At 35.0% G+C, this 24,736-nt stretch overlaps 1 protein-coding gene across 1 annotated transcript; it reads left to right on the forward strand.

The window, feature by feature from the left end:
• Window positions 1-14,011: 14,011 nt before the first annotated feature.
• Window positions 14,012-17,829, forward strand: LOC125809942 (uncharacterized). The gene is made up of 3 exons (XM_049489476.1): window positions 14,012-15,919; window positions 16,120-16,264; window positions 17,110-17,829. The coding sequence occupies exons 1-3, from the start codon at window positions 14,012-14,014 to the stop codon at window positions 17,754-17,756; spliced, it is 2,700 nt and encodes an 899-aa protein (XP_049345433.1). The 3' UTR covers window positions 17,757-17,829.
• The last annotated feature ends 6,907 nt before the right edge of the window (window positions 17,830-24,736 follow it).

A 24,736-nucleotide genomic window follows, 5' to 3' on the forward strand; every position in this document is an offset into this window, starting at 1 on the left:
AAGGTTGAGAGATTTCACAAGGATGAGCCCTCCTACGTTATTTGGTTCCAAAGTGGGGGAAGTCCCTCAAGAGTTTGTGGAAGAGATCTACAAGATAATTGATGCTATGGGGGTGAATCCAATGGAGAAAATGGAGCTAGCTGCTTATCAATTGAGGGAGTGGCTCAAGTATGGTATGCCCAATGGAAAAGGAATAGGCCGGTAGAGGCGGATCCTATAAATTGGGAAGTGTTCAAGAAAACATTCCTTGATAGGTTCTTTCCCCGTGAGAAGAGGGAAGCCAAGGTGGAGGAATTTATCAACCTTCGTCAATGAGGTATGGGTGTTGAAGAATATTCTCTAAAAGTTACCGAATTCTCCAAATATGCTCCATCCTTAGTGGAGGATCCTAGAGATGAAATGAGTAGGTTTGTAACGGGCGTGCCGAGTTTGGTGAGAAAAGAATGTTGTTCGTCTATGCTTCATGATAATATGGATATATCATGTCTTATGGTGTATGCTAAACAAATGGAGGATGAGAAACTCCTAGACAAGAATAGAGAGGTAAAGAGGGCAAGGACCGATGATGGAAATTCTTCTAAGGGTAAGTTCGAGGGTCAAGGTAGACCAAGGTTCAAGAAAAAGTTTTCCAACCAAGGCTCTTCTAGTGCTCCAAGGGTCAACAAAGATAGGGTGTCTAACCCTAAGCCTCAAGGAGGCAATAGTGGTGGATCTTCCATGGAGAGGCCCACTTGTGCCAAGTGTGGTAAGAAGCATGATGGTAAATGTCTTACCAGCATGGGTGTGTGCAATGGTTGTGGTAAGAGTGGTCATCAATTGAAAGAATGCCCAACACGTACGACCAAAGGGAGAGATGATAAGCAAACTCCTCCTTGTGGTTCAAACTCCGATGCTGCCAAGAAGAACCACTTTTATGTTCTTCAATCCCGAGGTGACCAAGAGAGCTCCCCGGATGTGGTGACAGGTATGTTGCAAGTCTTTTCTATTGATGTTTATGCATTATTAGACCCCGGTGCCACTTTGTATTTAGTTACACCTTTTGTGGCGATGAAATTTGAAATACTCCCCGATGTGTTAGAAGAACCTTTTTCAGTGTCTACCCTGGTTGTTGACTTGGTAGTGGCAAAAAGAGTCTATAGAAGTTGTCCTATTTTCTTGTCCCATAAAGTTACCTTGGTGGATTTAGTGAAGTTAGACATGTTAGATTTTGATGTGATTTTGGGTATGGATTGGTTGCATGCATGTTATGCCTTTATTGAGGAGTCGGGTAGTAAAGTTCCAATTTCCAAATGAGTCTACTTTAGAGTGGAATGGGGGAAATTCTATCCCTAGAGGTCAATTTGTTTCTTGTCTCAAAGCTAGGAAAATGATCTCCAAGGGGTGTATTTACCATATTGTTAGGGTTATGGATGTTGAGTCCGAAACCCCTTTCTTAGAGTCGGTCCCCGTGGTGAGTGAGTTTCTGGAAGTCTTTCCCGATGACTTGCCCGACATTCCTCTCAAACGAGAAATAGACTTTGGCATTGATCTCTTGCTGGATATGCAACCTTTCTCCATTCCTCCTTATAGAATGGCTCTGGCCGAGTTGAAAAAGTTGAAGGAGAAACTCAAGGATTTGTTAGAAAAAGGCTTTATTCAACCAAGTATCTCTCCTTGGGGTGCTCCGATATTATTTGTTAAAAAGAAGGATGGGTCCCTTAGAATGTGTATTGATTATCGTCAACTAAACAAAGTGACCGTAAAGAACAAGTATCCCCTTCCAAGGATCGATGACTTGTTTGATCAACTCCAAGGGTCTAACTATTTCTCCAAAATAGATCTTCGTTCGAGTTACCATCAACTAAGGGTAAGAGGGGTTGACATTCCCAAGATGGCCTTTAGGACCCGGTATGGTCACTATGAATTTGTGGTGATGATATTTGGGTTGACCAATGCCCCGACGACATTCATGGACCTAATGAATAGAGTTTTTAGGCACTATCTTGATATGTTTGTGATAGTGTTTATAGATGATATTTTGATCTATTCAAAGAGTGAAAATGAGCATATGAACCATTTGAGAATTGTATTGCAAGTCCTTAAAGACTACCAATTGTATGCAAAGTTTAGTAAGTGTGAGTTTTGGCTAAGGTCCGTAGCCTTCCTTGGTCATATTGTGTCGAGCAAGGGTATTGAGGTAGATCCTAAGAAGACGGATGCGGTCAAAGGTTGGCCTAGACCTCTAAATCCTACCGTTATTAGAAGCTTTTTGGGTTTGGCCGGTTACTATAGGAGGTTTGTTGAGGGTTTTTCCTCCGTTGCTTCTTCGTTGATGGCATTGACTCAAAAGAAGGCTAAGTTTGTGTGGTCGGAGGCTTGTGAGAAAAGCTTCCAAGAGTTAAAAGATAAACTTACTTCCACTCCGGTGTTGACCTTACTGGAGGGTACCAATGGGTTTGTGGTGTATTGTGACGCTTCTCGAGTGGGTTTGGGATGTGTCCTTATGCAACATGGTAAAGTGATTGCCTATGCTTCAAGGCAACTCAAGATCCATAGAAAGAATTATCCGACCCATGATCTTGAATTAGCGGCGGTAGTGTTTGGTTTGAAAATATGGAGACATTATCTATATGGGGTGCGTGTTGATGTGTTCACTGATCACAAGAGTCTCCAATATGTGTTTAGCCAAAAAGACTTGAATCTCCGACAAAGAAGGTGCTTACAACTTTTAAAGGATTATGACATGAGTGTCCTTTACTACCCTTGGAAAACCAATGTAGTTGTGAATGCCCTAAGTCGATTTTCCATAGGTAGTGTGGCCCATGTAGAGGGTGGGAAGAAAGATTTAGTTTGTGATGTACATAGGTTGGCCTAGTTAAGTGTCCAATTAGTGGATTCCACCATGGGTGGCTTCATGGTCCATAGTGGTTCCGAATCATCCTTTGTAGTGGACGTGAAGTCCAAGCAAGACCTTGATCCCATGTTAATAGAGTTGAAAGAGTCGGTGCTCAACAAGTCCGTTGAGGCTTTCTCCCAAGGAGGAGATGGGGTTCTTAGGTACCAAAGTCGATTATGTGTTCTGGATGTTGATGGCTTGAGAGAGAAAATTTTAGATGAAGCTCACGGTTTGCGGTATTCTATTCATTTGGGAGCTATCAAGATGTACTGTGACCTACGAGAAGTCTATTAGTGGAATAATATGAAAAAGGATATAGCGGGTTTTGTAGTCAAGTGTCCGAATTCTCAACAAGTTAAGGCCGAACACTTAAGACCAGGAGGTTTGTCCCAAGATATAGATATTCCCACTTGGAAGTGGGAGGATGTGAATATGGATTATATTGTGGGGTTGCCTCGTACTCGAAGGCAACGTGATTTTATTTAGGACATTGTTGATAGAATGACAAAGTCCGTCCACTTTATTCCTGTCGAGGTTTCATTTTCGGTGGAAGACTATGCTAAATTGTACATCAAGGAGATATTGAAGTTGCATGGGGTGCCTCTATCTATTATATCGGATCGGGGTACTTAATTTACTTCACACTTTTGGAAGGCATTCCAAAAAGGGCTTGGTACTAAGGTCAACCTTAGCACGACCTTTCACCCTCAAACATATGGGCAAGAGGAACGCACCATTCAAACCTTAGAGGATATGTGGAGGGCATACATTATAGATTTTCAAGGTAATTGGGACAACCATCTACCATTAATAGAGTTTGCCTACAACATAGTTACCACTCAAGTATTGCCATGGCTCCCTTCGAAGCATTATACGGTAGGAGGTGTAGATCTCTGGTTGGGTGGTTTGAAGTGGGTGAAATTGTTCTAATCGATCCCGAACTAGTTTATGAGGCCATTGAAAAGGTCTGGCTCATTAGAGAGAGGTTGAGGACGGCCCAAAGTCGGCAAAAGTCTTATGCCGACAATAGAAGAAGGGATCTAGAATTTGAAGTTGGTGATTGGGGCTATTTAAAAATCTCACCTATGAAAGGTGTGATGAGGCTTGGCAAAAAGAGGAAACTTAGTCCCCGGTACGTAGGCCTAAATCAAATCTTGAAGCGTATTGGGAAAGTTAAATATGAATTAAACTTGCCAAATGAATTGGCTCTGGTTCACTCGGTATTTCATGTTTCTATTCTCAAGAAGTGCATTGGTGATCCGGTAACTATCATTCCTTTAGAGGGTTTGGGACTTGATGAGAACCTTTCCTATGAAGAGATTTCGGTAGAGATTCCAGACCGGTAAGTTAAGAGGTTGAGAAACAAAGAAGTAGCTTCAAGGTTTTATGGAGGAATCACTTAGTTGAAGGTGCTACATGGGAGGCCGAGGCCGATATGAAGTCCCGCTATCCTCATCTTTTCCGTTCTACTCCTAACCAAACTCGAGGTAAGTAGTTTTCTTGAGTTTGGTGTTTTGGAAGTCATATGTGTTGTTATGAGTGTTCTTTATGATTTCCTTATGATATGCATGTTCTTGTGAGAATTCATATTTAGCATAAATTGAGTTTTCATGATTTATATATGTTCCTCATGTTATTGTGCATTGTAGTATGATGATTGTATACTTGACTTCATGAGATGATTTGATGGGCATATTTTGCTATACTTGTGATGATATGGCGTATTGGCTCCATAATGTTTTGTTAAGCTTCTTTTAGATGGAGAAGGTAATTCCTCCTATGCTTATGAGAAATGACGAGTCTTGTGCATAATGGGTTGTGGATGTAACTCCTACATCCTTGTGTTGCATTCATTATGTCTTGAGATGGAGTTGATGTTTCCTCCTTCAAATTGTGCATTATTTTGATGTTGCATACATGTTGGGCTGCTAGTCTTGAGTCTCTTTTTCCGTAAGGTGTCTAGATCGTCATTCGAGGGAGAATGTCCCCAAGGGGGAGATAATGTAACACTCCGGAAATGCATAGACTTAACTAGAGCTAAAATGAATGGGGTAAGAGTCTAGAGAAAGAGAAAGGGCCTAGATCACCTAAGAAAAATGGAGGAAAACAGTTTTTCCTTTGGTCCATTCGGCGATGGGGCAGTAGCATTGCCCAAGTGCCTTGGCGATTAGCCAAATGGACTCTCCTCGCCTAGTGTTCACCCTCCCGTAGACCTAGCTTCTGGAATTTTAGGCGAGCTAGGTCGGGGCTCGCCAACCCACTTGGCGCATCACCCAAAAGACCTTCATCTCACCCATGGGAAATGCTCCATGATGGAGCATTCTAGAAAATTAGGCGAGCCAAGGGTCCATTAGGCGTGTCACCCAGTGCGCTTGGCGAGCTAAGGGGTGCAATGGGCGAACTAAATCGTGAAGGTTAGGAAAAATTAAGTTGTAACTTAAAGGGGTCCCTAGTTTTCTTCCAAAATTAAAACCACTTTATTCTACTCTTTTCCCAATAAGTATATAACCTTTTTAGGATTGAAATTCCTTCAATTTAAGTCACTTTTGAAAGAATTAAAAGAAGACCCATCTCCTCTTCAATAATTCTCTCACTAAAAATCCTCCATTGAAGAAAAACAAGAACTTGAAGATTAGGGCTCAAGAACTCACCTTCTCAACTCCAATTCATGAGGAAATCTTCAAATATCGGAGTCTTGATTCATGGAAAGCTTTCTTCCATGAAGCCCTTCAACTCTCAATTTCAAATTGGTAGATTCTTCAAAACCTAGGGTTTTCAATCTAGTCATGGGTTCTTCCTAAAAACGATTTCAATGAGTTAATTGTCTTATATTATGATTGAATTGTTGTTTAATGGTGATTTTTATAGTAAAGTCCCACATGAACCCATGAATTTCCCCATGACCCCAATTTCATGAATTGTGATGGGTATATTGATGTAAGATGAATACTATGTAATTGTGTCTATGGTATTTTAGTTATTGAATCTTGTTTTATCCATGCCTAATGTAGTATTTCTAGGTGTGATTATGAGACATGATTCATGACCCTTGAAGGGTAAATTATGAAGGTTTGTACATGTTGATGAAAGTTGAGTATGAACTTATGGTTCACTTAGAAAGTGAAGATCCTATGACTATTGTGTAAATTGTGGTATTGTTGAAAGATCATTCTCCCCTTACCCTTACACATTACTATGTATGAATTGTCTAAGATGATGATAATGTTGTTGTGTTGATTGAAAGGCTCTTCTCATAAAACATTATGAACATGATGTGAAAGGTTTACTCACATGTTAAGGATGACTCTAAGGTTGAAAGTCCATTCTCACCTAGTTGAATCTATGAGCTATTTTATGAGTTGTATTGAATGAAGGGCAAGTTATTCCCTCACACATGTAAATGCAATTCAAGAATAATAATGTATAATTTGGGAAATAATGTTTAGCACTGAATGGATATGGAAAATGAGGTAGAGGCCCTCCTGTTAATACAATAGGCCGGGTCATCTAAATTATTCTCATGAGATGGAAGCTCCTCCGCCAATACAATAGGTCGGGTTTCTACAAGCAATCTCCCTATCCCATAACTATGTGCCCACATAGGTCTTTAACTAGTGGATCCACCTAAAAGCTAATATATTTAGTTCTACCTTAAGCAAGTAGGATACCTTCTTTCGGTGTGGGGTTACACGACACCGGATTCCATGTAGCTCACATAGTGTATGTCGGTTATGGCTATTTTCCCTACATGACAAGATAATCAATATGACACGAACTATAATTATGACTTCTTGATACGCTTTACTTAGTAGGAGTGGGGGTATGAGACTTCACTTTTACATTGCACAAGTAGACTTTGAAAGGTATTATGGGATGGTTTCTTCTGCTATGATAAGATATGAATGTATGCATGTATGTTGAATGGATTGTTGCTCTGGATGACTTCCCTTATGTTCAAGTTAATGTACATGACTATTTCCTTTTCTATGAGTATTGACTATGATGAGGTCTATGTATGTTATGTATGACTAGTGTGGCCTCAAAGAGTACTTAGTGTGGTTGGTATTATGGGATGCCAATCATACATGGCACAAGTACAACTTAAGGTTACTAAAAAGATGGCTCTATTATGTTACAATGTTCTTACATGATAAATGTGCTTATGACTTGTGTTTTACATTAAAAGTGCATGGTGATTCTCAAACTTGGCAAATGCATACTTCAACCAAAATGTCCTTTTTATCATATTTCAAGGATTTTTATGCATGCTTCCATACTTGGTACATATTTGTGCTAACCCCTATTTCCTCTACATTTTTGATAAGTGTAGGTTCCGGCTAGGTGAAGTGTACTTCCTTTCTTGACAAAGGCTTGGATTTCTTATCTCCAAGACTTGTGTGAGTCCTCATGGTTCTAGGACAAGATGTTTTTTACTTCTAGTTGCTTTCCATTATTCTATTTTAAGACTTTTGATTGTAAAGGACTGTGACCCTTCTTTGGCATTCTATTGTAGTAGATGGTTAATGAGACAAGGTCTAAACTTCTCTTTTGATTTTAATAAAAAGACTTTGATTGTATAAATTTTAAATTCCGCATCATTTCTATTTTCTTATGTTTATGTATGCTAAGAGCTTGTATGAGATCCCTTCAGGGTCAAGTACGTCTTGTTGCATCTAGGGGGTACCCCTGGATTGTGACATAAACCCGCTCGCCTTAATACAAAAAGAACCTATCTAATAAAAATAACCCTAAATCTTTCGTTCCCAATATACACTTCATTTTCCCAATTTATTTCAATTTTCTTCCTAGTTTAGAAGATCAGTGTTCTTCTTCTTCGATTTGTTAAGAATGTCAGCATCTTCTTTGATTTCTTCTCCCGAAGAACTTCAATCCCGTACATGTAAAGCCGTATTTATGGCAAGATATTTTATTGCTACAACTCTTAAAAGTGGTGGACGTCGATTCTACAGATGTCGTCGTCTTGGGTCAAATTCTCGTGGTTATTGCAATTGGATTTGACAAACTTCCAAGTCATGTGTCAACCATGATTCATAATAATGAAATGCATATACACCAATATTCCTCCATTAATTTTAATATTAAAATAAGAGAATTCACCAATTTAGTTGAAGGTAGACTATTATGCATAATGAAGGTGTGTTGTACATTGAACCTTCACTTAGAGTCAGTAATGGTCTCATACTTGAACTACTATTGCTTAAGGGAAAGAAAGTATCATTTCTTACGTAAAACAATCAATATGTTGACATAAACTTTAATAGCCAACACATTACAACCTTGTGCTATCTCGATTTTCATAAGTGTTTTTTGAGAACAAGTTCATTCTCATAGAAAATGGCCTACTTTCATACTCACATAGGTGAAATTTGTCATGGGTGCTCCTATAATTTAACACCCCACTCATACGAGATATAGGGTAGGTTTCCTCATATATGACTTAGTAATTTGGACTTCAATTTTCATCCCCCTTGATGGGCTTTAGACCCTTATGTCATGACCCGCCACTTTGCCCTTCAAAATTGGCATAAAAATAAGGAGGAAGAATCTACAGTTATTGAGAGGTTAGTGGAAGACTCTAGAATTCCGTAGATCTTTCCTTTGAAGACTCTAGAATGCCTTAGAAAATATCTTAGAAAGCTTTAGAATTTCCTAGAACATGTAGAGAATTCTAGAATAGGACTAAAATGTAAATATTCTAGGGACTTGTAAAGTAAATATTATTTACACTAGGCCCCTAGGAAGTAGTATAAATAGAGGGCCTCTCATTTGTAAATGATCCAACAAAGTGTAAGCATTCCACAAGCAATACAAAACCTTCTTCCAAAACCTTTCTTTCCTTACATTCTCTTGGCGGTCTTAGTTTCAAAGGGCTTACTTGAGCTTACAAGATCTTGAAAGATTAGTGAGTAAGTTGTCAAGTGCCGCAATGAGGTTTAGTGACACTCGAAGTCCATGATACTTATCTTTCTAAGGCCTTAATTTATGAATTTCCAAGATTATCACAAGTTTTAAGACAATTAATATTGATAGTATACCAATGATCAATATGATCTCACAATATTGTGTTTTCTTCTCATGAGTCTGAATATATCATTATAATAACGATTATGTATTGTACCAATAATATTGGTGCTATCACAATTAACCAAAATTAGAAAAATAAATTTCTCAAAATAAAGTGTTCGATATGATAAAATCAATCCTTTTTTCACTAGTTGAAGCTTAATGTTTTTTTTACTTCAACCTCCATAGTAGAATTAACAAATTATATAATTTTCTTTTCTCATTTCCAACAAATAGCACCAAGTTTTCTCATATGCACCAACAAAACTTTTAAGTATAGCATAATATTTTTCTCATAAAACAAGCCACCAAATATCGTACCAAGTAAATTTTCATAATTTTGCTTGTACATAGTATACTCAATACACAATGTCATATAAAGTGCAATTAGTCACATGTCTCATAATTTTTATTAGGCTAGCTAACTCTTTCTTTCTTCGTCACACCATTTCCACTATTGAATCAAAAGGAGTTGCAAGACTCACACAACCAATAAGATTGTCTTTCACAATTTTTTCAATATTATGTGATTTGACAAGGAAATTTCATCGCATGGTTTATGTTATATTTTCATTCAAAGAACAAAAGTTATCTCACCATACATTTCATGCTAAATGGCTACCTAACATGTTTTTCGTAATTTATTTATACCTCTCGTAGAGTCATAAGTCATCCCATTATAACCAAACTACAACATGTGATTTATTTCAAAATAAACTCATAATACTCTTTTTAGAGCATTTCTCAAAGATATAAAAAAATCACCGTTTCAGAATGATTTTTTTCATTTTATAAACCTCCACTATTTTAAGAATTTAAATATCATTTTTTTCATGAAACATAGTATCACTTTATGCATGAAATATATTAGGTAAAAAGTGTTTTTGCTTTACTTTTTCTCCGCTTGAATTGAGTAAGTAGAAAAATATTTTACCGTACATCTCTTCTCTTCTCTTCCAAATATTTTACCCGTGCATCTCTTCTCTTCTCTTCCATCTTTTGAAGAGAGTGACGTTGAATGGAATGATGATATAGTTGTTTGAATAACGAGTTACATTTACGTACCGAAGGTGATCAAAAAGATTTGACGAAAACCGGGCATACATTCGAGAGAGAGAAGGATTAGTTCGTGTCTGGGCCTATCTTGATATCTGCACTGTAACAAAAACATGAATCTCCTTAAAATTGTTGGTGTAATATACCACATATACAATAAATTACAATTGAAAATAAAATGAATAAAAAATAAATAAATTATAAATCAGGTTGAGGCACAAATATCTCACTATTTTAAAGGAGATTCAAGCCCAATGCGGCATAATCTACATCGATCTAGCAGTATCACTCTTGACTTGTTCACTCCAAGATACAACAACCCAACAACTTCATACAATTCAAGCAACTCCAGATTAGTTGAAGAGTCCAAAGCTCCACATAAGAACACCTTCCTTCAACATATAATTAATCTCTTTTATATAGTGAATATAGTTGAAGACTTAGAGTATTTTTTTTGTCTCAACTCTCTCTTTTACTACACTAACCTCACTACAATAAATTTCCACACTTTTCATCTTTTCTTTAGATACCCTTCACAAAGGAAGAAACACCACTATTTATAGGTGAAAACGTCTTTCATATAATCAATGGATAGAATGAGGGATAGTCATGTGGATAGATGAATGTGGTAGATGTTACATAAGTTACAAGAAACTAATGACCCTGAGAGTTACAAAAAACTAATAGATATCTTTTACTACAATTTATACTCATTAACATAAGCACTCAACGGTTAAAATAGCTTTTGTAGGTAGTTCTTTTAAGGATACTTGTACTAGATATATTACTAACTGTTTTGCTAGATATATCAATAGTATATCTATGCTTTGGAGAGATATGAATATATTCATTCATTAATTTTATAATATTTCAGATTACTTAGAAAATTATGTGCAGTACAATAATAATTTAGCTACTTTCTTCTAGTAAAATATGTCTAATCAAATTTAAAATATCCCAGTTTATTTATCCAAAATTATCTTGGGAAATAGGTGGGATAGTCCAAGCTAATTTAGATAAAGTTTAACATTCATAAAATATATTTTGTAAGAATTTAGCCGTACTACTTTTCGATAGGAATCTGGGTTCTTTAGCTAGGGAATTTTGTGAGTTTGGTTGGAACCTTGTCCGTTAATCTAAATAGTTGTTCTCTTGTAGTGATTCTACTTCATTTACAACAATGAGAAAATTGGGAACCCCAAATAAAGGCATAATACATAAAACATGACTTTTAACATGATTTTAGCAAACTATGTACTCCAACTTTGAGTATCTACAAGTAGACACTTAAACTTGTACATAATACAAGTAGGATGGCACATATGATACAAAATTGCCATATAGGGTGCCATGTAGGACGAATCTATCTATTTGTTCAATTTTTTGTATTCAAGTTTAAGTGTCTACTTGTGCACACCCAAAGATAAATGTCATAGTTGTCAACTGACGTTAAGTTATGGGTTATGTTAATGTATTATGCCCTGGGGATAGTTCTTGACTTGTTTTATTAAGTCACGTTGAAGTTGAAGGAATTTCCGTTATTGTCCTCCCGTTATTCTTTATGCAATTATGAAAGCGATGGATTGATGGTACATTTCAATCTTGCTTCTTTCTTCATTTAAATCATTTATAGGTTGGCCACCTAAGGAACGGTTGCGTTTACATTAAACAACTCCACATGGTACAACAATTCAAATGGTAATGCAAGTTCAAAAAAATAATTCCTTTCCAAATAATTATTGCATATTTCGTGTAACAATAAATCAATCTTTTTTGAATTATTTTTTGAAATAGGGGGTAATAACTTGTATTTTTAAATTTAAGGGACAAATAAAAGTGAATATATATTGCTTTGCCGACCAAGGCGTTCAATCCGACTCTTACATGCATGTCGGTGGGAATTGAAGAAAGACTGCCGAAGAACTTGACTATTAAACAGGGTTGAATAAGCTTTTTATACCCCTCACAGTTATCAACCATTCAAGCTTTTATCTTTTATCTTAAATTACGTTATGATTTCTAATTACCGTTTGAACATGATTTGGAATCGTTTTAAAATTTCAAATTGTCTAAAAGGTGGAATTTTACATTCCAAATTATTTTTAAAATGTAATGTAATATTTCATATAAGTTTATATTTTATAAAAAGATTTTACATTTTGAAAAAAATAAAAAAAAATTTGTAATTGATTATATTAAAGAATAGCTAATTATTATTGCTGATTAGTGAATCTTTAAAATTAAGAGAATTTGTAAGTTTGTAGCTACAAACTTTTATTTATAAAAGGAATGCTCATTTCATAAGACTGTAAAATCGAGGAAATTTTAATAACTTTCAGAAATTATGAAATTTTTATGTCTATAAATACAACTTAAAAAATCTAAATTATATGTGTGCATAAAACTTCAAACCAATTTAATTTCAAATCATGTTGAAATAGGGCTAAAAGTACTAATGCAGGGAAAGAGAAGCATGCTACCATCTCTAGAATCAAATTTTTAATAGAGATTTTCTTTTAAAAAAAATTGTTTGCATTGAGAGTGATGAGGTTCTTTTTTTCTTTTTTTTAATTTATCACTCGGTGTTAGTAGCGTGCATTGAAGTGTCGACTAAATTTAGATTGTGCATTGCAGGGCGCATTCGGAACTGATAATTCCAACACGATTTTCTCTATATTCAGAGCTCTCAAACCTAAGACCTTTGATTAATGGTGGAGCAGCCTCACGACCCCACCGTTGCAGCACAACCCAAGAGTGATGAGCTATACACCCATGTTAACATAAGTTAGAATTATCACCATTCACTCATCGAGAAGTATTCAGGGGGTGATGAATTCAAATTAATGGGGTAAATATGTTTGGGACTATCGAATAGTTAAAGCATAAACGAAAGCTAGAATTACTAAATAGTATTCTCTTTCTCCCATATTAGTTGATCATTTTCTATTTTTCACGGGGATTAAGAAATCATAAACAAGAAGATAACTTTACTAATTCACCTCTTAATTTATTTTTTTGGAAATTTTAGAAACAAATGTGAATACTTTTAAAAAGAATTAATTGCAAAGGTAATATAGAAAAAAATATTTAATGCTTTCCTGATTTATTAAGGTGATGAACTAATGTCAGACAACTACTCCCTCCGCCCAACAATATTTATCCATTATATTATTTTTGAATATCCAATAATACTTGTCCACTTTATAAAATTAATGGATAATATTTACACTTAGGTTATCTTTATCATTAATTATAGTCATATCTCTGTTTCATTTGTCAAGACATTATATTTATCATATTCAAAGATAATATAGTAAAATTATCATTTTATTTATAATTTCTAAAAAAATGTGCAAAGTCAACTGTAAACAAATATTATTAAATAAAGAAAATATTTTTAATATAGTAATCAACTAATATGAAATAGAGAGAGAGTATTGCTCAGTCTCATGAAGGTAACAAAAGAATAAGGATACCGAATGGTTTTATAATTTTTTTTTAGAAAATGAGTAGATAAATAATTGGGAGAATCGTCCTCAAAAAAACAAGAAGAGTTGGTAGCAGAGGGGAAAGGAAAGAGAGAATTTAATAAATTCACGGGCATTTTTCTCTTTGTTAGTAACTTGCACAGAGAAGCAGTGTAGGTGTCTGTGTGTGATCCAACGTCCTTCACCTCTTTTTCTTCAACTACCACATTTAAATCCCTCTTCCCCCTTTCCCTAATTCAACTTCATCCATATACAGGGAGGGAGCTTGGAATCTTTGTTTATTGATTATTGAATGTGGGATCTGGATTATAAGTTCCTTTTTTTCTTCATTTCCACTTTGATAAACAAGTTGAAGAATCAAGTCTTAACCCCATAACATTTGGATCAAAATTCCTTTGTCTACTTGCAACTTGTATTCTTTAATATATGGACAATGCCTCTAATCTGAATACTCCATTTGTCTAGTCATACACCCACCCCAACTACTGAAAATTTAATTTGGATATATATGCCTCCAGACAGTCTGAGATCAGCTGTGTACAGATCCTTTGTCACTTGTGATGATCCCAAAGGTGTTGTGGAATGTACGACAATCAGAAAATCACAAATGGAAAAAAATGTGTATTGTTCATCAGACAAGGAAAAAGGAAGAGAAACAGTCAGCAAAGATAATCACACATCTTCGTTCCAGCTAATGGAGCTGTCCAGAGAAGCTCAAAATCTGAACCAAGTGATCCACTCATGGTCTAAGGGTATGACCATAGAAAGACATTCGAATGATATCATCGCTAAAGATTTGTTGAAAGGAGCCCTTGATTTACAGGAATCACTTGTGATGCTAGGGAAGCTGCAACAAGCTTCACAACATATGGCAAAGTTGAAGAAGAAGAAGCAGAAAGATACGCCTCAACTTGATGGAATACCCATTCAAAGAACCAAGTCTGAAAGGATTTCAGAACACAGGCTTGAGTTTCAAAAACCAAGATTTTCTGTTGATGGGGATTGTTTTGATGAGCTTAGGGAAGTCATAAGAGATAACTTTGCTAGACAAAATCTGCTGCAACCAAATTGTGCTTCACAAAAGTCTCGGTTTCAAACAAGTGAAAAGGCATCTGTTGATACAAGGAACATGATTATATCATCACATGTCCCATCCACTAGTTCAAGCCAGTCCTCCATTGTTCAATCCCAACAAGTGACCGCTTTTGATTATTCCCTGCCTCAGGAGAAGCCAGACGGGCCAAATTTAATTGCCAGACTGATGGGTCTTGAAGAAATTCCTAGAAAGCCCCAGCACCAAACTACCCAGAAGCACTATGAGAAGAACAGGGTTGTCAAGCAGACCAGACCTATATTTGAAATAGATTTGCCAAAAGCAAAGAAGCCAACATTCATCAGTCACAAGGTGGATCCAAAAAGAAAAACATTGGATGAAATAATTGAAACCATGCATTTTAAGGGGCTTTTGAGAAGCAAGTCTACACATAAATCTAATAGTGTTTCAGGTTTGATAAATAAGTTTGTTGATTCTCCACCCATTGTGATCATGAAGCCTCTATATTCACAGGGTGAAATGTTTCCTGCCTGTAACCATGAACAAAATCCATCTGGCTCTAGAAACAAATGGGAAGAAAGTTCATCTGATGATCAGAAGGGAGCATCGAATTTCACCATATATAGGAAAATGCAGACAGGAAAAGATCATAATAATAGATACAGCAAAGAAAAATGGCGCAAGGATCATGGTGAAGCACCTTCAAAATCAAAGACTCTTCAAGTTTTGATTCAGCCTAAAACAAAGATTATAGCTTCTTCTGCTGGAAAGTATCGTGGTGAAGCAACTGCAAAATCAAAGACTTTTGATGTTCTGAGTCAAGAAAAACAGCCTAATACAAAGATTAGAGCTTCTTCTCGGGGCAAGGATCTTGGTGAAGCACCTTCAAACTCAAAGATTCTTAGAGTTCTTCTGCAAGAAAAACATCCTAATGCAAAGATCAAAGCTTCTTCTCCTGGCAAGTATAGTGGTGAAGCAACTGCAAATTCAATGACTGTTAAAGTTTTCATTCAGGAAAAACAGCCTAATACAAGGACTAGAGCTTCTTCTCCTGGAAAGACCGGGAAACCAAAGAAAGAAGCAATTGGAAAAAGAGAGGACGGGACTCGACGAGTAGCTCCTGCTATCAGAAACTCTAAAGAAATGAAAAATGCCAAAATAGACGACAGTGCTAAATTTCAGGACCAATGCAAGATGAGCACTGTGAAAGTGAGAAAACCAGAGAGAAAACCATTGGTTGCACAAGCAAAAAGTACTATATATGATCCTCAGCACATCACAACCACTGCATCTCATAACTCCATTAAGAGGAAGAAGAATGTTAAAGCTGACAAGTCCATCAAGAGTACCCCCATTGCTACAGTGAGTACATAGTTATAACTTATATTTTTGAGTTTTAACCATCTTTCTTCTGGAAGCTATGTTTCTCGTCTCTGTGTTATTATTTATTGTACAAGTTCCCTTTTTAACACACATTTAGGGGACACTATTCTGTAGATGTTGGTCCTCATGTGGAGGATTTCTTTGGTATTGTCCCAGACTAATGGAATATATTGATACAGGTTGACAACATAGAACACAAGGATGAAAATATAGAAATGGTGCAGGCAGTAGATAAAGACACAGATATAGCCATATCCGAAGTTACATTCTCAGAAGAGCTTCAGTTAGAAAAAGGGGCTAATATCTTTGAGGATCTTGTCACCGGTAGGCACTTACTTCATTATTTTGCCAGTTTTATGCATACGTTCTGGTAACTATAGAAACATTTTTTCAATTATTCATCATACAGAGGCATGTCGAGTAACTATAACGTTGAGTGTTGCAATGTGGTTAGATATATATGCTAGACATTGTTCAACAAACAAGAATGATATTATCTCCATATCTAAGAGACCAAATATGAATAGTATTTATATTCTTCTTTTGCAGCTTAGAATATTTTCTTTCTTCTTAACTTGGGAATAATGATATATATGATGATAATATAGTAGTTTAGTTGACAGCACAGCAGCTTTATATAACCAAAACATTAAATGAAAGATCTGGCGGACTCAAAAGCTTCCATAAAATCTTTAAGTATACGTGCAGTTGACAATGAAGATGTTCTGATATTCTTGAGAAGCTATAAGAAGTTGTTTTCTAGTAAGACTTATGAATATTTATATCTTGACAACTCAATTACTGTCTTTCTGTGAGGAAGTTCCAAATCTGTAATGAGATACAATCTACTAGCTAGAATCTTAAAGAACAAGTGTTGAAGTAACCTGCTAGAAGTAATTGAAGTGTTCTAACGCACTTCAACCTTTTAATGCCACACACGGAGTGTTATTATAATTGTACTTCCCTGCCTCTTTCTTCTTCCATACCTTAAGAACCACGATAGAAGATGTTACACTTGGAAGTACCTACTTATAGTCATCACTCAAGCTTCAATAGCCCTTTTGTTATCTTATAGGAAATAAATTCTTCACACAACTTGTGGTTGATCCAAGAAGATTAATCAGTTGTCATTGTGAAAATATTCTAAAATATTACTTCTTCAATTGCAGATAATGCTGTCAATGGTGAAAGTGTCCCTTGTGAATCTAGCGTTCTATCAACCTATTGTCTCGGTGACATCAAATTAGTGGAGCAGATTAACTGTAACATCAATCTAGACTTCGCTGAGAATGAAAACTTAGACTCCGGAGCCACTACAAGGCATTTACTGTTGAGCAGTGAATCGTTCCTCTGTCAGTGCGAGGAGCTTTTTGAAACAGATGTGTGGGAACTAACTGTATGGCAGACAACTAGTGTAGATCATGAAATTGCTCATAGATCACTCTTACTTGATTGTGCTAATGAGTTATTAGAAAATAAAAGGTCCCAATGTGCACTGGCAGTTAATCCGTTATCACTGAAGGCCATTAAGATGAGAAAATATTATGTATCCTTTGACAAGTTGATGAATGAAATTTGTGATGGGATTGAAGTTCTGCGATGTTACAATAAGGTGGCTGGCAAGAACCTTTCAGCTGATGCTCTTTATCCACTGCTAGAAAGAGATCTATGGTGCAAGGGGGTGGTCGGCAATGCATGGGATCTGGCTTGGAGAACTGGATTATCTAACAATGAAGTTGAACAAGTGGTAACTGACATTGAGAAGTATCTTTTAGCTGCATTTATCGATGATTTGTTGACCGACTTCATGCTATAGCACTAGTACATATTCAGGTGGGCGATTTAGGAACTTGACTTATATAATCTGTGAAGTTGGAGAAACTTTAAAGTTGTCTCCGTGTGACCTATTGGTCATGGCTTCGAGCTGTGGAAGCAGTCACTGTAGGTCTACATCACACCCCTTGGGGTGCGGCCGTCCCTGGACCCTGCTAAGGCAGAATGCTTTGTGCACTGGACTGCCATGCCCCACTTATATAATTTGTAAATAAGAATCCAATAGAGGAGTTGAAAAAAGGTTTTAAGAAGCTGAGGAGTAGAAGTTACTAGCTCAAATTACGTTTTAATGCTGAGTTGATCTTAAATTTGTACATTTCTTGCTGATATAGTTATGTAAATGTATTGAATCTAGATATGATTTGTTCTATTGCAATTTCGAAGCTTGATTAGCTTTGTAGAGTTTGTCAAAGCAACCAAAAGCAGCACTTGGATCACAAACTTGATGAGAAACCACGTTTCTGCAATAAAATAATTGAATTACACTTTATTTAGAAGGTTGCAATATATGTTTTAGTTTATATAACTTTGTAGAAAAAAATTCTATTACGGGCGAGGCATACCAAGTCATACTTGTATGAGACATTATTTGATTGACAAATGGACAACTATGAGACCCGCATCCCAAGTTGTCAAAGACCCATTGTTCTTTTTCATACTAAAATTAGTTCCCCTCCACCCCCTCCTCTTTATCTTCTTCCTTGTTTAATTCAACCGCTATTAGTTTTCTTTTTTTCTTGGGAAAATGACGCTTTTAGTCCTTGAGTTATCGCGTAATTTCTCTTTTAATCTCTGTGACATCTGACTAAGCACTTTTCGCCTTCAATTAAGAGATGACAAACAATTATCTGTCATGATAAGCCTCAAACATATATGCTATTGAATACCCTATTTCTAGGAATGCTTCGTATTTATAGAATCTAATAAGGAGACTTTTCATGAAGTCGTTCATTTTCTGAATAGGCACAACCTTTAGTTGCTCTCTTTCTGAATAGACAACTTTTTGTTGCTTCCCTGTCTTAACCGACAAAACTTTTTGTTTGCTCCTTTTATGATGAGACAACACTTTTTGTTTAATTTAAAATTTAAATATTAAATAAACAATTTTTTTCAAAAATAAATTACAAAAAATAAATCTTTTAATTTAATTTAAGATCCGACCTGACCAAAATAAATAAATATGCGACTCAATTAAATATAACAAATTCAAGTCCAATCATTTATATATATAAGTAGACTTAAAAGGACCTAAAAAATGGCTTCTTCCACCAATGTGAAAACTTTTTTCTTTATATATACACCATTGTTTTCTTCTAGACAAGATTTCGTATTTCTGTTCTCATTCCTAAGATCACCATTTGTTTAATCATCAACATTACAAATAGGCCACAAAACATCCTGATCCCCTTCATTTCTCATCCTTGATCAATCTCTTGAACTCCTAATAAACTACTTTGTTTGAACTATTTCCTTGAACTCTAGAAATTACCTTGAACATTTGATAATTATCTTCGATTGCTATGACATATTAATTTCTTTAATTTAGCTAGCGTATGGTCACAAATTTCCAAGTATTTTTGGTAACTCAGTTTTGGGTGAAGTTTTGTCATCTGTTTGATTATATAGACTAGTAAATGGATCCGCGCTTCGCACGGTTAGAACATTCTTCTTTAAATTTTTGTAGAATTTAACTTTTCTTGTATTTTGATGTTATAGTATTTTTATATAAATCTGTTTTTAAGAGTATAGAGGGTATTCAATTGTAGTTTACCATTTGTTTTATTAAAAGAAAAGGCAAAATTACAAATCATAACACTATTTTAATTTCTCCTACTTTACATAATTTCATTTTACAGATTTGAAATTTTACAATGGTTAGTTTATTTTTATCATCTATATGCATGGTTACATAATGTCTTTAATTAGAGAGTCAAATAAATATTTTTCTCAATTTTCTTCTTTGCAAATTTCGTTAGTATAACACTATCAATTACTTTCAAAATATTAAATATTTTTAAAAAATATATATGTATAACTAATGTGTTTATCAAGAGCAAAGGTTCCATAATCATATGATATACCAATAAGTAATATGTAGTCATTATGTGTTTTAAAATTAAAATGCAATCTTCCAAAATCCAAATTTCGTATGTAATATAGTTATGATAATGTTTTGAAATTGAAGTTATGCACAAACAAAATATTATGGATCCTTGAAAAGGATGAAAGAGAAGTAAGGGAAAATGGGAAAAGTTCAAAAAAGTACTTTTGTGTGAGAGATTAGTCATCATTGTGTATCATATAATTGGAATTAATTGCTAGTTTTAATTCTATCATTTGACTTTCTATTTTTTTAACTCATGTTAATATTAACATTATTATGACAACAACAAAAATCATATAAATTTTTAGGCTTGATCTCTTGGAGAAGAAAAGACTTCTTTGGAGATTGTTGTAAATAAATGTATTATGTAAAAAGTTATTTGTGAATCTGCAGTAGTTGGATTTACATAGAGTCTGTACTGACACATACTTATAACAATATCTTTACAGAAACATAAACAACAACGTTTAAAACATGTACTCAAAAACAACAATTAATATCATAAGCATAAATTATGATTGTAAAAAAAAACATACCAGGATCTGTGACAATATAATGAAACAGAAAGAAAAAATAAAGTCCACTGAATGCACAGTGTCTCCTTAAGAAAATCACTCCCCTCTAGTACCCGAGGTTTATAGAAACCGATCCTCTCAGGATGAAACTATTTTATTCACCAGTGTATTGATACAAAAAATAATAGTGTCAGTGAGCCACTGAACATGAGCAATGTACACAAATAGAAGAAGAAGAAGAAGAAGAAGAAGAAGAAGAAGAAGAAGAAGAAGAGGAAGAGGAAGAGGAAGAGGAAGAGGAAGAGGAAGAGGAGGAAGAAGAAGAAGAAGAAGAAGAGGAAGAAGAAGAAGACGAGGAAGAAGAGGAAGAGGAGGAAGAAGAGGAGGAAGATGAAGAGGAGGAAGAAGAGGAGGAAGATGAAGAGGAGGAAGAAGAGAAGGAAGAAGAGGAAGAGGAGGAGGAGGAAAATAAGTCACGACCCAAAGGTACCCCTGGAAGTAATAAGGCACATAGAACCCCGAAAGGCACCATGTAAGCCACTTAGCATATCATAACATAAAGCATTAGAACAATAAGTGTAAAAGCGCACTTAAGTCCAAAAGATCTTTATAAAGGAAAGCGGAAGTTTAGATTTGTCTCAATTAGCCATCTATTACAATAGTTCAAATGAAAAGGGACATTGCCCATACAACATTGTTTGGAAATGAAATACTAGAAATGAAACTCAAAGTGAATCACCCGTCCTCGAATCATGAGTACTCACACAAGCAAGGAGAATAGTCGAATACAAACTTGAACCAAATGATAACCGACTCAAGAACCAGACCCTACACTTGAGAAAAATGTAGGAAAATATGGGTTAGTACAAAAATGCACCAAGTATGATAGCCATGCATAAAATCATGAAAATATGCTAAAAGGGACATTTTAGTTGAATGCATGCCATTTACTAAAATTCTTGTTCATATTAATGTGCTAGTGGGAATAAGCCTTAACCAACATAGACCATGTGAGCTAACATGGAATCTGGTGTCTACCCCACACTGAAAATGGGTTATTCTACTTGCCTAAGGTAGAACCATACTCTTAGCTTAGGTGGATCCACTAGCTAATGACCTATGTGGACACATAGTTATGGGATAAGGATATTGCTACTAGAAACCCAGACTCAACTAAGGTATAAGGTTTCCATCTCATGAGATACATACCTTGTGAACCCGGACTCAACTAAAGTAGAAGGAACCCATTTGGGAAGCCAGACTCAACTATCGTATAAGCTTCCATCTCATATTCATATCCACTCGGTGCTAGGCATTAATTCCCATAGATTACATATTAAGTCTTGACTTAAGTTCATATTCATGGAAGAATTTCTTGACACTCAATCCAACATAATTCATACTATAGCTCATAGATTCAATAGGTGAGACTAGTCTTCCAACCTTAAAATCACTACATGTGACAAACCTTTCACATCATATCATATTCATACATAAGTGTGTACATGAGAATATCTTCCAACAACACAACAATTAGATCATAATCATATTCACTTTACTCTCAAAGTGTTCATAAAGCATATACCTTAATCTTATATTCATTCATAATTCTCATACTTTGCCCTTCAAGGACCATAAATCACAATCCATCAACACATCTAGAATTACTACATTAGACATGGATGATAACATTATTCAAGTAATTCAATTACTAGATGCATAATTCTATCATATTCTACTTGCATCAATCAATACTCACAGTTTGAGATCCAAATTGGGAAAATAGGAAAATTTATGGATTCTTGGGGAATTCAAGATAAAGCCATATAAAATCATCAATATATCCATAATAAAACATAATTTAGTAATTAAAAACGAATTTTAAAGGAATCCATGAGATTGAAGTCAAACCCTAACTTTTGGGATTTCTAGCTTTGAAATTGGGGTTTTTGAAAGGGCTCCATGGATGAAAACTATCCGTGGATGAAGAGCTACCATACCTTGGTGATGAATCCCTACAAAATTGAGTGAAAAAGACTTCTTCTTCAAACCCTAGCTTGACTTTCTTCTTCTTCTTCCTTAGAGTTCTAGAGAGAGAGAGTTTTGGGGGAAAGTGGGTTTTGATTTGGGAGATTTAGAATCACGAGGAAGATAACTTGATTTGGGGGCCTTAAAACTATATATTGTTAGTCTAAATTAATACAAAATGATGTCACTTAATATTAACTTAAAAAGAAAAACGCTATAATGCATGCCCCTAACTAAAACTGCCTTTTGGCAGTTACATGCCTCACCCACGACACACGACCACGGTCTGTGGGTGGACTCACGTGGCGTGCTGTCCATCCGTGGAATGGGGTTCTAGGGCCTGTTTTGCAGGTTCGACCCATGACCCTCACTGACGGACCGTGGTTGGACTCACGACCCGTTTTGTTGAGCCGTGGTCTGGGTTTAGAGACTGGCCTCTCAGGGTCTTGACCTATGCCCCACACCCACGAGGCGTGGGTGCCCTTCGTGGGACACTGCCCAGGCAGAGTCTGTCAAAAATATTTGCTAGCACAAAGAAAAGTAATATTTAAATTACAATTAGATATACAAAAAATAGAGTATAAATTAAAACATAATTTAAAATGAATAAGGAAGAATTTGCTATAGAAGAAAAACCCTACAAAAATCTAGAAGGATTAAAAATAAAAATAATATTTTCAAACTTAGGAAGAAGGTATAAAAAAATAGGTGAAAATCTATATCTAATGATAGAAAAAGAAACAGTAAGATTAGAAGATAGTCTAACTGCAATGGTAAGAATAACTAGAGAAAATGAAGAAATAGATAGGAAAAAAGAAATAGATACAATAAAACAACAAGCAAAATTAGAAATACAACAGATCGAAGAAGTGAAAAATGATAAAATAATTGCCTTAGAAAAAGAACTAACTATGCTTAAAGAATTATATGCGGCTAAACAAAAACAAAAAGAAATAGAAACAGACTTAAAAATAGAAATAGAAAAATTTAAGGAAAAACTAACTAAAGAAACCCCGGATATAGGAATTGATAATGTTGATATAGATGAAAACTGCTCAGAACAAAGCTCACATATAAGTGAAACATATACGGAAATAATAGAAAAATTAGAAGAAACTGAAACAATTAATAAGATAGAAATAAATACGGAAGAAGTTAAAAATGAAGCAAGTACGAGTACACAAGAAGTAAAAAATCCAAAAACACTAAGTCCTAATTATTATACAGTTAGTTATGAAGAATCTGACAGATATAATAGCTTATCGAATAAAAGATTAAACAAAAAATGGACACCATCTACATCATCCCGAAGTAATGGGTTTTTAGATTTAGACTGTGTAACTGATATAAACAAAACAATACAACTATGGGTAGGATATATATCAAAATAACTAATAGATAATAAAATTGGAATGACAGAAGTACCAGGATATATAGGAACAGTAAAATTATGGTTACAAAATTTAGCAGAAGAAAGCATAAAAACATTAAGAAATAATAAGAAAATAGACAGAGAAATTGCGACTACACCAATTGATATATTAAATAAATACGAAATAGCTATAAGAAATGAATTTAGTAGTACAACTACAGAAGTAGAAGAGCAGAATAAAGAGAAACAGTTACATAGGAATTTAATGCTAAAATTAGCTATATGTAATATGTGCTACATAGACGAATATACATGTGTATTTAGAGAATATTATTACAAAGGAACATATAATGCAGAAGAATCAAAAGAAATAAGAAAATTATATTTTTTACAAAATTACCAGAACCATTTAGTTCTAAAATAATAAAAGACTGGAACGAAGCAGGATTGCAAGATACACTTGGAGCAAGAATGAGATATCTACAAAAATGGTATTCAGCAATATGTGAAAAATATAGGGAAGACATAAAAATGGAAAAAACAATAATCAGAAACCTAGAATGTTGTAAAGATAAGATAACACTTCAATTCGGATGCAATGATAATTATTATAAAAAGAAATATAGAAAACCAGGGAAGTATAAAAAATATAAATCCCAATATAGGTATAAAACACCAAGAAGAAGATATTACATAAAAAATACTAAAGCAAAAAGACCTTTTAGACCAAAGAAAAAAATAACAGAATGTACATGTTTTAATTGTGGAAAACTAGGACATTTCGCTAAAGATTGTAAATTACCCAAAAATCCAAAGAAAAAACAAATATCTGAAATAATAATTAATGATGAAACATACACACAAGTAGATTATATCTATTATGAACCAGCAAGTGATGATAGTATATATGAATTTGAATCATTTGAGAACGAAATATCTGAAAA

The sequence above is a fragment of the Solanum verrucosum genome, unplaced genomic scaffold (assembly GCF_900185275.1).
Source record: "Solanum verrucosum unplaced genomic scaffold, falcon-dt-bn FXZP01000257.1, whole genome shotgun sequence".
In the NCBI taxonomy this organism is placed as follows: domain Eukaryota; kingdom Viridiplantae; phylum Streptophyta; class Magnoliopsida; order Solanales; family Solanaceae; genus Solanum; species Solanum verrucosum.

Excerpts from the sequence above, each read along its gene's own strand:
- LOC125809942 (XM_049489476.1), top strand. The coding sequence starts at position 14,012 with ATGCCTCCAGACAGTCTGAGATCAGCTGTGTACAGATCCTTTGTCACT. Across the intron at positions 15,920-16,119 it reads AGAGTACCCCCATTGCTACA|GTTGACAACATAGAACACAA; the intron begins GTGAGTACATAG and ends ATATTGATACAG. Across the intron at positions 16,265-17,109 it reads CTTTGAGGATCTTGTCACCG|ATAATGCTGTCAATGGTGAA; the intron begins GTAGGCACTTAC and ends CTTCAATTGCAG.